Source organism: Phaseolus vulgaris, chromosome 1 (genome assembly GCF_051622355.1).
Source record: "Phaseolus vulgaris cultivar YP4 chromosome 1, ASM5162235v1, whole genome shotgun sequence".
Lineage (NCBI taxonomy): Eukaryota > Viridiplantae > Streptophyta > Magnoliopsida > Fabales > Fabaceae > Phaseolus > Phaseolus vulgaris.
The window spans coordinates 49711926-49725282 of NC_143498.1; the positions used below are offsets into that span (position 1 = coordinate 49711926).

Here is a 13357-nt window from a genome sequence, read left to right on the forward strand (position 1 = left end):
GGTGCGTGTGAATTCCTTCCCTCCACAGGTAAATTGAGAAAGAAAAAAATCTGAAAAAGAAAAAGAAAAAGAAAAAGGAAAAAAGGATTGTTGGACACCGTGCAAATCAAGCATTTAGTTGCTTGTTATCTCACGCGCCCTCTCTCTCTTCATTTGGACCTTCTCTTCTCACTCACTGCAACAGCGCCGGAGATTCTTCGCTCCTCTTCTCCACCGCCGCGATGGGCGCCAATTCCATGCTCTCCGAATCCTCTCACGATGTCGACGATCAGATCTCCCAGCTCATGCAGTGCAAGCCACTCTCCGAGCAACAGGTTCCTTTCCATTCCTTCGATCTGTGTCTTTTACCTAAAAAACCGTCACTCACGTCTCCAATTTTCCTCGATTTGTGTACTTGTTACCTTTTCACGCTCAATAGGAGTGCTGTTAACAGCGCGTGTGTTGATTTCACGTAATGGCGACTCAGATGTGATGATTCGTCGCGTTTTGACGCGATGCGGAACGATTTGGAGATTAGTGGTGCTTGTTCACTGGAAAACGATTTAGGGATGTGGAATCTGCTTTTAGGCGTTTTAGCATGTTGTTAGCGAGTTTCGTTTGAAGAAGATTATCTCGATGTTCTCTTAGAGGTTACATGGATGTTTTGTTTTGTTGAGCGTTTGGAGACCATAACTAAAAAGTATCTGTATTTGAAACTGTTCGACGCTGCTGGAAATTTGATTTTTCGTGATCTGTTGCTACTTACCTAATATCCCATTAGGTAAATTTAAGAAGAACAAAGCTTAGACAGTTATTTTTGTGCAATTAGGGCTGTTCTCTTATTAGGATTGGACTTTCATCTTGATAATTAAACACACGACAAAGGTTAGCTTTATAGGTCACTGTAGGTTATCAGAGTGAAATTTCAGTTATGATTATATAACAACACCGAAGACACCTACGGTAATGTACTTGTCCTTTTTTGAATATAGTAGCATGTTGTTGAGGGTTTTCTAAAGAGAGACATGGCTTGTTGACATGCCAGTTGACCGAGTGTTGGCTTGCTATGGCTTTTGTTTCAAATGAAACGTAACACTAATTACGGTTGAAGATTGATTTGTTTAATGGAAAGGAATGCTGGGGCTTAATGCATTGTAGAGGTACTACTTTAGTGGTCTTTTCTAGATTGTCTGTCTTTTGGCAGCAAGATTGCTTCATTTGTCTTTCCTTACAGAGATCTTATCTCACTAAGTTTGTTTTCTTGAAATGTACTGAGATAGGAAAAGTGTCTGGATTTCATTACTACCCGAGTGATGTGTCTTAGGAAAGGTTTTGCCATCATTTTATTCTATGTTTATTGTCTATGTATTGCTTGTTTTAAGCAGTCGTGTCCTTTTTTGGGGGAGCTATCTCAAATTTCAACTACTCCTTTTGGTATTTTTACATTTTGGAAAATAGAAATAAAATAATAAATAATAATTGTGTTTTCTGCTCTGCCTGCAGGTCAGAGTTTTATGCGAGAAGGCTAAGGAGATTTTAATAGATGAAAGTAATGTTCAGGTGCCAACTCTTTCCTCCAGTCTTTTAACTTACGTCTTCATTTTCAACGATGTCATTTCTATCTCTTATTTCTTAAATATTGATTTAAGTTGCATCGCTGTTGTTGATCTTCTGCTTGCTTGCCTTGCATGTATCTTTTGTTAAGTCATAAATGCTTCAACCTTTGAGGAAATGCTTACTTTTCTTGTGTTATATTAGATGTTTTACGTTACTGTATTTCTGTATTTCTGTGTATCTGTTAATTACTAGTTTCTTGTGTTATATAGAGAGAACACTAATTATTTTTTGGGGTTGTCTCTCCTGTATTGCAGCCTGTTAAAAGCCCTGTGACAATTTGTGGCGATATTCATGGGCAGTTTCATGATCTTGCTGAACTGTTTCGAATTGGAGGGAAGGTATAATTTCTGACTATAGATTTGTTTCTGTTGTCAATCTTCTGTTTCAGCTGGGGAATGTCTTAAATAAACTAATTGAGACCTGTCAAAGAAAAAGCTTTTGAAGATTGAAGTGCATCAGAGGTATTGAAGAGGAAATTGTAAAATTCAGGAACTACTAATTAACTCCTCTGTGACCCTAATACTTTGTTAAAAGTTCCGTAACATTTTAATTTTTCAAATGCATTATGTGAAGGTATATTTTTGTCAGCTTCTGGATAATATATTTTGCTGATTATTTAGGTATGGATTGTAAGTATACCTGTTTTGTTTACAGTGTCCAGACACTAACTACTTGTTTATGGGTGATTATGTGGACCGGGGTTACTATTCAGTGGAGACTGTAACTGTAAGTACAACCAACATAAACTTGTTTGTTTTTCTTAACTTTTGGATAGTTATTTTTATTGAAAATTTGGTATTCACTCTGTCCCCAAGCCTCTCTGTGGGGTCGTAATTTTTTTTATATTCATGCATTAGGTTGGGAATTTGTTCCCTTGTGGTATTTAATGAAGTTTAGACAGCGCTTTCTACTAGGTTGAAAATAGAAAATGGAACTATTCCCAAATAGCTAATAATTCAGGGTTTAGAATGTGCCGAAGGCACCTGATAATTGAGTAGCAAATGTTTTTCAACTTGTCAATATTTAGAAGGCTCACTGAGATGAAAGGTGTTTTATATGCATTAAAGTTATATACAAGTTTGCATTATCTTACAATCGTTTTTCAGGATTAGTTTTTTCAACTTGTGAATAATAGATAAAGTAGTTTCACATACAATTTTAGGCATTGTAGTGGTTTTAAAAAAGGTCATATATTCTGATGAAATCTCAAACCTGCAACTAATGTATGTAGTTGAATTTCTTAGAGATGTTTCAGGATTGATCTTTAAATTTTCCTGATTTTGAGGTTTTTTGATGGTTGAAGCAACATAAGAATTTTCTAAATCTTGATAATTTATCTAGTAAATTTCTTTACAGTCATTAGAAAGACACTCATCTGTTTAGAGGATTGAACAGTTTCTCCAGGTTTACTTATGCAGTTATGCTATGATAGTTTTTAGATCACATAATTTTCCTTATAAGGTGGGATGTGGAATGAAATGATAAAGTTACATTGATATTTATTTTTGTTTCATATTATTGTTTCTTAATTTTTTTATTGACAATGTATGTTAGACATACTAATTTGTTATTCTATCCAGCTCCTTGTGGCACTGAAAGTGCGGTATCCTCAGCGGATTACTATTCTTAGAGGAAACCATGAAAGCCGTCAGGTTTCTGCTTGAACTCTTTCAAAACTATAAGTTACTTTCTGATCTCGTAGTTATTTGTGAATGACACAGAAATTAGCTAGTATTGTATGGGTGTTTGATGATAAATTATTTCTAAACTTTTTTTATCTGGGATTGAAGACTTATATTGGCCTTTGTTGTTCATTATCTGTTGAACTAATTGTTCCTTTTATCGCTTTTTAATGCAGATTACTCAAGTATATGGATTTTATGATGAATGCCTTCGAAAGTGAGTTTTCAACACCTTAATTTATAGGTTCTATGGAGCAAAAGTGATAAACATGAGATATTTCTATCTAGAGAAAGATTTGTTTGTGTAGGATGTTTTAGTTGATTCAATTTTATTATCACTATTACCATGATGGAATCACTCAAATTTCGTTTTGGATACAATTGTACAGAAATTTCCTTTTCCTTTCAACTGGAGAACTTGTTTAGCAAGTTTCTTGTTAGTTTAATGTACTGAACTGGAATTCTGGGATGAGCATCTGAATCTTGCTGTTGATCTAGTGTCATGTAACTTTTTAAGCTGTAATTTTTTTGTTAATTCAGTTTTACATATTGATGAGTGTGACAGTTTGATATGGGGTTGTCTTAGTACTTAGTAGTGACGTGATAGTTGTTGTTTGGTATAGAATATCATCCTGTTGCCTAATGTACTATGTTCTTGTTAACATAGGTAATGAATAAGTAATTCTGCCCCTGCTTTATCCCAAAATAAAAATTATATAATTATATTAAATGTGAAAATTTTGGTCTAAATTGAAAATGAGAGTACAAAACAAGGATACTTGGCTTCTAGCTTTTATACAATATGATTTTCTTATTTCACTTTCATGTCAGTTCTTGTTTTTTATTATTTATGTGCAGGTATGGTAATGCTAGTGTTTGGAAGACCTTTACAGACCTTTTTGATTTTTTCCCATTGACAGCGTTGGTTAGTATCTTTTGCCTACCCTGTTGAATGTTTAAAATATGGGGGAATTTTTGGAATGCATTGCATTATCTTTTTGCGATATCATAGGAGGAGTTAAAAGTATTTGCCTTTTTATCAAAAGGTTCAAAGAGCTCTGATGTCCACTTGTTTTACATGTGACATTTATCTTTAAACATGACATGACTGTTTCCTCAAGAAGTTAAAATCAACGTTATGCTAACATTTCTCCTTATTTATCATGTCGTACACCTTATCTGAGCTGTACTTATTTCTCAATCGATTAAACTAGCCTAAATTTGTGTCTAAAATGTTTCAACTTTTAAGGGAGGATATAATATAAAGTGACAAGTTTTTAACAAATATATGTAGTTGGTTAAGCATGATTATGATAATATTATATTTCTAGATATGGAAGTTTTTTAACACTTTCCGTCAAAAGATCTTTCTAATTTTCAAAAATAGACATGATTATCTTGTAATTTCACTCAACAGATATAATTTGTCTTTATTACGCTCTAAAATGTTAGATTGACTATTGAACAACTTTCATATTTTGGCTAAGGTTAGAAATTCTTAGTTAATTTTTAGTTGGAGGCTTTTGATCATCCGGGTGCTATTTTATTATATTCCCTTCCAGGTTGAATCAGAAATATTCTGCTTGCATGGTGGACTTTCACCTTCAATTGAGACCCTTGATAACATAAGGAACTTTGATCGTGTTCAAGAAGTTCCTCACGAAGGCCCCATGTGTGATCTATTGTGGTCTGACCCAGATGACAGATGCGGCTGGGGAATTTCTCCTCGAGGTGCTGGATATACTTTTGGCCAGGTAACCACAGCTTTGAGTTTTTACTCTACATTGTTGAATATCTTATTTTGAAGCATTGAGAGATCTATTATTGTTATTATTTTGATTTTGATTCCAATTGACATTATTTCTTTCAGGATATATCTGAACAATTTAATCACACAAACAGCCTCAAGTTGATTGCAAGAGCTCATCAGCTGGTTATGGATGGATTTAACTGGGCTCATGTAATTATCGTTCTGATGTATTCTCTTTCATTTGCTTGCTTTAGAATTATAGGTATAAAATTCTTGGATGTGCATTGTTTTTGTTGGAACAGGAACAAAAGGTGGTTACCATTTTTAGTGCGCCTAACTACTGTTATCGATGTGGGAACATGGCTTCCATATTGGAGGTTGATGACTGCAAGGGCCACACATTTATCCAGGTATTTTTCTGTCATCCAAAATATAATTTATCTGGTGACATATTGTGAACTTTAGTCTTGACCGTTGGATTGTCTGAATTTCTTGCAGTTTGAACCTGCTCCTAGAAGAGGAGAACCTGATGTGACTCGTAGAACGCCTGATTACTTCTTATAATGTAGCTGTTGAATGTGATACCGGTATATCATTGTTACCTCTACTGCACTAATTTCAGGTAGTTGCGCGCATCCTCATCATGAGATTGCTGTAAGCATTTATATCCATGGATATACACGTTCCGTGCGTTTGGGGTTGTCCAAAGACTGCTTTGATGTATAGTAGGCAGGTAACTTTCCACTGATCTGTTACACTCGAGAACTTGCTGGGGCACTTTATCTGGATATGTCGCCAAGATGATGACTATGTCAGAATTCATATCGTTCCAGCAAAAATGTGGATATTTTTTGTTTGTTTTCCAGCCTTTTTTTTTTTTTCATTCATGTTCAGTAACTCCCATTCGTGGCTTTACAAGCTATATGACTGGATCTTTTTTGTCTCGTGGATGTTTTTGCTAAGTTCTATCATTTTTCAGTTAAAGTTGCTTGATAATAGTGATTCAGTTTCGTTCTTACTTATGTTCAACTTATCATTAACGCTTATCTAAAGTTAGCCTGCACTTCTAACTGGTTGCTGTCTTTCTTCTCATTATCTTTTACGTGATATTTTGCTGTTACGATGTCAAGTTAATTCTGCTAAGCTACTTGTCATACGATGTTTGTCGTTTATATTGATATAAATTAAAATTAAAGTGCTTATGTAAAATATAACAGTGGGTGTGATGTGGGGCCATTGTCAGTTTATTACGAACTGATTAAAAGTAAAAATAAAATAAAATTGAATTTGCTATTTATTTGGTTTGTCCCTAGTTTTATTGGAGGATAGAGTGCAAAACTACATCTTCGAAGGTATTGTTCCGGACATGAAATAAGAGTAGCAAGGCATGGAATTAAGTGCAAATAAAAGTAATCTGAAGGCGAATTGATGTATGAAGAGAATGTGAAGATTGCAAAAACTTGTGTAACGGATTCTGACGTTAAAATTTAACCGTGTGGAAACTAGTGTTATGTTCCTCGATGACAAGATCTTTATCTATACAAAAGTTTTCCAAAAATAGTAAGCATGTCATCACAAACTCATGTATGAAAAAAGCGACGGCACTAGGTCAACTACAGACCAGGCAAGACCTGCATACTGAAGAAATCTAATTCCTGTATCAACATCGAATGCCTTATGCCGGGAAAGGAGCTTTTGCAAGTAACCTTGTTTGAGCTTATCAGTCTTTTTCACCGTTGCAGATCCATTCAATGTGGGTATATAGCTGGTTGATTTTATTGGGATGCCCAAGGTGTTTGCTACCATAGGAATGGTCCATTTTGCGATAGCCTTACTGCAGAATTTCACAGTTAGAATTGTAGGTATGCCCACCACCATCCTTCCCGCAAATACAGGTATACTCAGTTCTGAAGAGAACAAACGTGGAACGTTGGCATGGTGAAATTGATGGTACGTTTGCTGTACTCCAGCCACCTGAACAACACCAGCATTGCGTAAGACACACAGTACAAACTACAACAACAACGCTACGGACATATCATGTATTCATTGCTTCCTTTTTTCATTACCAGAATTGGCTGAGAATTCCCAAAAGTACTACATCTACCATCAAAATATAATATTCTGAGACTTATAAAACTCATGCAATTATTTTATTCTGATTGTACCAATAGTGCAGTCACTGGCATATTTAATGCACAATTATTTCTCGTTCACGTCATTACATGATACATATCGCAAATGTTATACATCTTCATTTATCACAGCTTGTTATTTATTTTATTCATTCTACAACTTGCTAATATTTTTGTATGTCATACTCTATTACTTCAATAAAAGATAAATTTATAATTATCAAAGTTCATAATTAAATTATTCTAAAATAAATTATGTTTAATAAATTATAAAAATATTAAAATATCAATATTATTATAATTAATTATAAAATTTATCATCTTTTTCACTTTAGATAAATAGTTCCGATTTATTTTAATTTTATTGAAATAAAATTTTATTTAATGTGATTGAAATATATTAATATTGTTTAAAATAACTTTAGAACCAAAAAATTGTTTTACTCAAGAAAAATTCTTAGAAATACACTACTTTTTAATAACTCATAAAACCACATTATGATTCAAAAAGAATATTCCCAATACTGATTCAACAACTAAAATATTACTCCTGAGTAGTTAATAAAAATAAAGAGTAAACTACTATTGAGAAATTAACAAGTTTAAATTAAATGTTATGATTATACTCACTAACATTTGAAGTAATATAGTACAGAAGTGTTTTAGAAAATAAAGTTTAAGTGTGATTCAATCTTCCAAAAATATTTGGTGAGAAGAAATTTACATCTACTTATATAACATATTTAGAATAATAATAATTTGGTGAGACGAAATTTGAACCTACTTATAACATATTTAGTCATTCCCTTTCTAAAAACTGCTAGAATTCCTAACTAACGGCTGACTCAGACACAGTTAAAGGGTTCCCTTCTTGTGTCCAATTGGATCACCATCAAGAACCTGATCAACTTGCCATTTATCCCTCACCAAATCAAACTGCAAAGACTCTATTCTATAGCTACTCTGCATACATTTATATGAAGCATTTCGCATAAACATTACTACTATATGCAATCAGGGGAATAACGTTATATTTAAGGTGACTGGTTTAAGTAAACTCACTCAGATTTTAAATTCTGATCTGGTGTTGATGCTAATATGAAAGTTGTCCAGAGCTTGTCAATTACAAAAACTAAAACAGACAAGGACATCTTTAGGTCTATGGCTTTAATAGAGTTTATATTCCAAAATCCTGTTTTCACTAATTATGTTTAACTGTTTATCCTTATACTAAGATGTTACTTACTCTTGTGTACATTTTATTCACAATGAAAGAAGAAAAATCAAACAAATTTAGATGATGTCTAAGGGTGAGATAAGAGCTTACAATTCCCAATGCAACACCATTGAATGCAGTGTGAAACTCAAAGCTTGGAGTTGGAAGTTCAGGTGTAGGATAGGCAAAAACCAAGAGGAAGCTCAAGACAGCCCAAAAGGATGTAACTGCAACAAAAACAGATTAACTCGATAGAATACAAAGAGTAATCGTCAAGATCACAGAAATTAAAACGTGGAGAAAGTGATGTGGTTATAATAAAGGATGAAATGATCATCTGCTGAATTTATTGATTAGAAGTAGGAATACCATTTTGTCCTGAGATCACAAAGCTGTCTATGTGTTCATGAACCGTAAGCCAAAATGCAAGGACCACGAATCCAATAAGAAGGCCAGCAAGAACATCAACCACACTATGCATGCCAAGATAAATTCTTCCTGCAAAAATACCAAAAAACATCATCGTTTTGCAGTGAAATAGACCAACAAGAGGAAGCTAGTAATGATTATAAATAAAGCGATAGAAGACCTACCCAAACCAATGAGAAGCACCAGCATGAAGGCAAGAGAAACTCCAAGATAAGTAACATAGGCACCTTGAATTTGAGTATGAGTCAGGACATAGTGCAGAAGGTAGCTGACAAACATCCGTTCCAAGGAAAACAATCCATTAATGAGAAGCACAAAGAGTTGAAAGCAAAGGTTTCATCTCTCTCAACAGATAATCTGACATTGAAAATGCATTTCCACCTCTTTACTTTTTCAATTAATTTTTACTTTCCTTCCTTGGACCAGAAAATACATAGGAAGAAAAGTAAGTTTAACCACCTAACTTGACTTATAAGGCATGCCACTTGAGCATTGATCAGTCCCCAGGTCAGATTACATTTCTAACATCCCAACAGCCACCTTGCCACACACTAGGAACCTTTATGATACGACACAAACACTCACTTACTCTAAGGACATGCCTCTGAATATGATACTATGACATAGAAATAAAAGCAAATAAAAACAAAGAATAATAAATACCCAGATAAGCAAACTGTGTTGAGCGTGTGAGAAGAAGGCAATCCATATTCTAACGCATTCTCTTCCTCATCTTTTGTGGCAGTTATTCTCTTGACAGGTGGAGAAGCAGGTCTTGGAGCTGAAACCACATCCTGTTGAGTCACAACAAATACCACAAGCATTTAATATAACAAATGGCCGAATCCAAGATTGAATTAAAACATTAAATACAAGTGAACAAAAACAACACATACCTTTATGCAGTTGCCAAGATAATCACAAAACGCCATCAACAACGTCATCTGCCTCGCCAGTTTCCCATGTCCACTCTACACAAACAGAATATAATTCTTCAAACCCAAATTCTCAGGTGACTGACATCACCAACATAACATGTAGTTCGTACCCAGAATAGCAGAGGGAGAAAACCAGTGTAGAAGGGCACAGAAACAACGCAGGACAACCCTGAGAAAAGTGCGTCCAAGAACCCAAACCCGTAACTCTGCACCCAAGAAAGAAAAATTCAACTCGTACACCAAAAGGTTGAAAAAAAGCTCAGAGCTTTGGGAGAACAAAAAACTATGTTGAAATCGAAGGCAATTGGGGTGGAATTTGAGAGTTACCTGGATCTTAAGGATAACAGGGGTTTGTGTGTCAACATGATGAGAAACCCAAGGTTGAAAGAAAGATCTAAGCTTGCGAGTAACGTCGAGGTATGAAGCAGAAACAAGCCAGAAAAGTATTCCACCCAAAACCGCACCTTGCCACACTGCTGCACCCTCACCCTCCATTCTTTTTCTTCTTCTTCTCCCTCTCTCCCTCTTTCTGGGTGTTGGTTTGGGGAAAGAGAAGAAGAGAGGAACCCAGGAAGAAAAAGAAAGGAGGGTCGCAGGAAAAGGAATGCCTGAATCCAAATTGGACCGTGGAAGTTAGAGGAAACGGTATTCTTCATACAATTCAACTTCATTTATTTTTTTCCTCCAAAAAAAAATTGAAAACCTTTGTTTTTATTTATTTTCCATTTGCTTTGAATAATATGAGAAACAGGGAAGATATTTGTGAGCCATGAATTTTATATTCTTTGCACTATGGTCCACGGATTCGGTGGCATTTGGCTGGCGAAGAACAGTGTTGCCTGAAGGAGAAGGATCAAATTTCAACGCTATAAAAAACAAAGTCTTCTTTCTTCTTTCTTTGGTGCAAAGTGAAAAAGGTTATGGATCCTGTGAAGCACTGAAAAGGTGGTTCTTTGGTGAGACATTCAAATTGACCGTCAGATATATTAACAAAATAATGAACAGCTAAGATTTTTTTTATTTCTTACACGTTAACATCATTTCACTAAATTACATTTAAGTCCCAGTATGAGATTTTGGATGTATCAGCAAATTCGTTTTTCTTCATAAAACATTGGAACCTTCGCTCGAATTCAAGCAGACTCTCTACAGTGTGAACATTTGTTTTTTTTTCTATCATTTTTTTAAATATTATTATTTATTTCTTTTAATGCAATGATTGTAATTTTATTTATATATCATCTTAAATAAATATTCACAAATTATTATTCAAAAATCAAAGAAAATATTCTTTGATAATTACGTGTATTATAAGTTGCAAACTAATTTTAAGTGGAACAATAACCTAATTTCTTAATTATTAGTATAAAAGAGGGTAAAGAAAATATTTTAACAAAAAAACAGTGACTAACTTATTTATTTAATTTCTTATTATATATGAAGAGGATAGAACGAGCACTCTCTCCATGATTATGACTTATTTAAGGAATGACAAACGAGTAATTATTTAATTAATAATCATTGATAAAAAAAATATAAATCTTTCCAATCATTCAAAATTCAAGTTCTTTTAATATTTTACGTGTAACATCTTATTTAATCTTGTTAATGTTATGCATGATGCAAATTTTGTCCACGTGTCATTCAATCTTTATTTTAGTGGAAGACTTCACTTAATTTTATAACGATTTTTATAGGTCCAAAAATAGATCCTACAATTTAATATTTTTAAATATTAATTAATTAATAATTAATCTGTATTGTAAATATCGGAGGATTCACCACCAAATAGAAAAAAAAATGCTTTGTATTATCGTTTTTATTTAGTTTCATCTTTGTTCTTTTTATTTGTTTTTATTTTCTTTTATGTTTTGGTAATAGGAAAAAATAGAGAGAGCTAAAAGGAGATTTTGATTGTGATTGATAACAAATTGGTTGGTTAATATTGGATGACACATGGGATGCAATAAATGCATTGAAAGTTAAATTAGTGACAAGACAATGTTTCCTTCTGTTTCCCTACTTCAAAAGTGAAATCAAATATTGCAAATTTCCACTACGATGATATACACATTAGTTGCTATTTCTTCTTTTTTTTGGTAAAAACAATCTATTTACTACATTTAGATTATTCTAAAAATATATACATTTGTTTCATATTCTCATTTCTTCTATCGCCAACCACTAATATAGTTGTACCGTATTTATTACTCACTTTACTTACACGTGAAGCAATAACTAAAAATTATAAATTTTTTTTGAAAAGTTTATATTAAAACCTATTTTGAAATTATTTTTAGGTTTAGTTAAGTTTTAAGTATCTGATAATTTAAGTATTTTTAGTTTATTTTATTAAATAATTTTATTTTTTAATTCACTTTTAGTAATTATTATCTTGTCTCTTCTTATTTATTTGTTTTTTATATTTTGAAAATATTGAAATATCATGGACTAACCCATGTCTTTAAGAATTTTAGTGGGTAAAAGTTTTAAAAGTAAAATTAATTTCTTCATTTGAGATCCTCATGACTCGTACCATGGATTCGTAAAGACCAGCGTTGATGAAGAATTCTTTTGTCTTAGATAAACTTTGTTTTTGTGTTTGAGATCCTCTTCACTTGTTTCATACACTAGCATCCTAGAGTTGAAGAGACTTATGTTGATTAAGTGTTTTTTGTCATTGGGATTTGCATTTGTATAATGGTTGTCATCATTGTGTTAAATGATTTTGACACTTATGGTAATGTTTTGAGCAAAATTTGTTGGGTCAAAAAAATCTAACAATTTTGAATGTAGTGATGCTTGATATCAAGATGCAAGAGCTTTATAAATGACATTTTGTAGGGATTAAATGTGGTTGTTCTACTTTATTTTTCTTTTTGATAAGATCACAATTTCTTTTACTTGGTGTTACAAGTGACAATACAGGTCAACCTGCTCAATTTTGACCAATCTCGCATTTGGTCCAACAAATATGGGTTGGAGTAGGTTGACTCGTATAAGACTTTCAGAGTAATAGGTTTGGTTTAGGGTTTAGGGTTTAAGTCATATAGCTGCGAGTGTGAAGATAGACTCACATAAACTAAACAAAATGAAAAATAAAATAAAATCTAGAAAGTCCTTTATAATTTTTTAATTCCAAATTTGAGTATCTTATAAAAATAAACATTTACTACAAATACTAGAAATTAAAATAAAAATGTAGACACATGATTTACTATAAATAAATAAGGAAACATACTATAAAAAAAAATATTAAAATGACCCATGCAATCAAATCTAAATTTGTACTTGTATGATATTGATGAAATATTCAATATACAAACGATACTATATAATAATAATAAAATAATAATTAATGTGAGTTGTGGGATAAGACAAGTTAGGTCATTTGGCTCACATTCTAAGTTAGGTTCCCAACTTGCACAGGTTCATCATCATTCTTTGTTGTATTTAAGGTTTTACTTAAGTTTTTGTTTATTATGCAAACCATGAATTTGCATCCCTTTTTCCCATAAACAATATATTCAATATATTGATGAATCTAAACACATCCACCTCTGAAAGTGGATTGTGGTATAACTAAATGGGCTTTACCATACAACTATCCA

At 33.0% G+C, this 13357-nt stretch overlaps 2 protein-coding genes across 3 annotated transcripts; one reads left to right on the plus strand and one right to left on the minus strand.

Moving 5' to 3' along the window:
• PP2A-4 (protein phosphatase 2A-4) lies at window positions 1-6098 on the plus strand. Of its 2 annotated transcripts, none has more exons than XM_068617553.2 (11): window positions 1-314; window positions 1483-1539; window positions 1851-1934; window positions 2251-2322; window positions 3177-3248; window positions 3455-3495; window positions 4137-4203; window positions 4841-5032; window positions 5149-5238; window positions 5331-5438; window positions 5527-6098. In XM_068617553.2, the coding sequence occupies exons 1-11, from the start codon at window positions 222-224 to the stop codon at window positions 5590-5592; spliced, it is 942 nt and encodes a 313-aa protein (XP_068473654.1). In that variant the 5' UTR covers window positions 1-221; the 3' UTR covers window positions 5593-6098. The 2 variants fall into 2 exon arrangements, with proteins under 2 accessions (XP_068473654.1, XP_090161274.1); XM_090305148.1 differs by having other exon boundaries at window positions 87-314; window positions 1851-2057.
• A 390-nt stretch (window positions 6099-6488) lies between these two features.
• Window positions 6489-10616, minus strand: SPP1 (Phosphatidic acid phosphatase (PAP2) family protein). The gene is made up of 8 exons (XM_068617552.2): window positions 10074-10616; window positions 9857-9952; window positions 9705-9779; window positions 9472-9602; window positions 8973-9076; window positions 8749-8877; window positions 8491-8606; window positions 6489-7002 (listed from the first exon to the last, which is right to left on the minus strand). Exons 1-8 carry the CDS (start codon window positions 10239-10241, stop codon window positions 6601-6603), a joined length of 1221 nt encoding a protein of 406 aa, XP_068473653.2. The 5' UTR covers window positions 10242-10616; the 3' UTR covers window positions 6489-6600.
• Between the last annotated feature and the right edge of the window lie 2741 nt (window positions 10617-13357).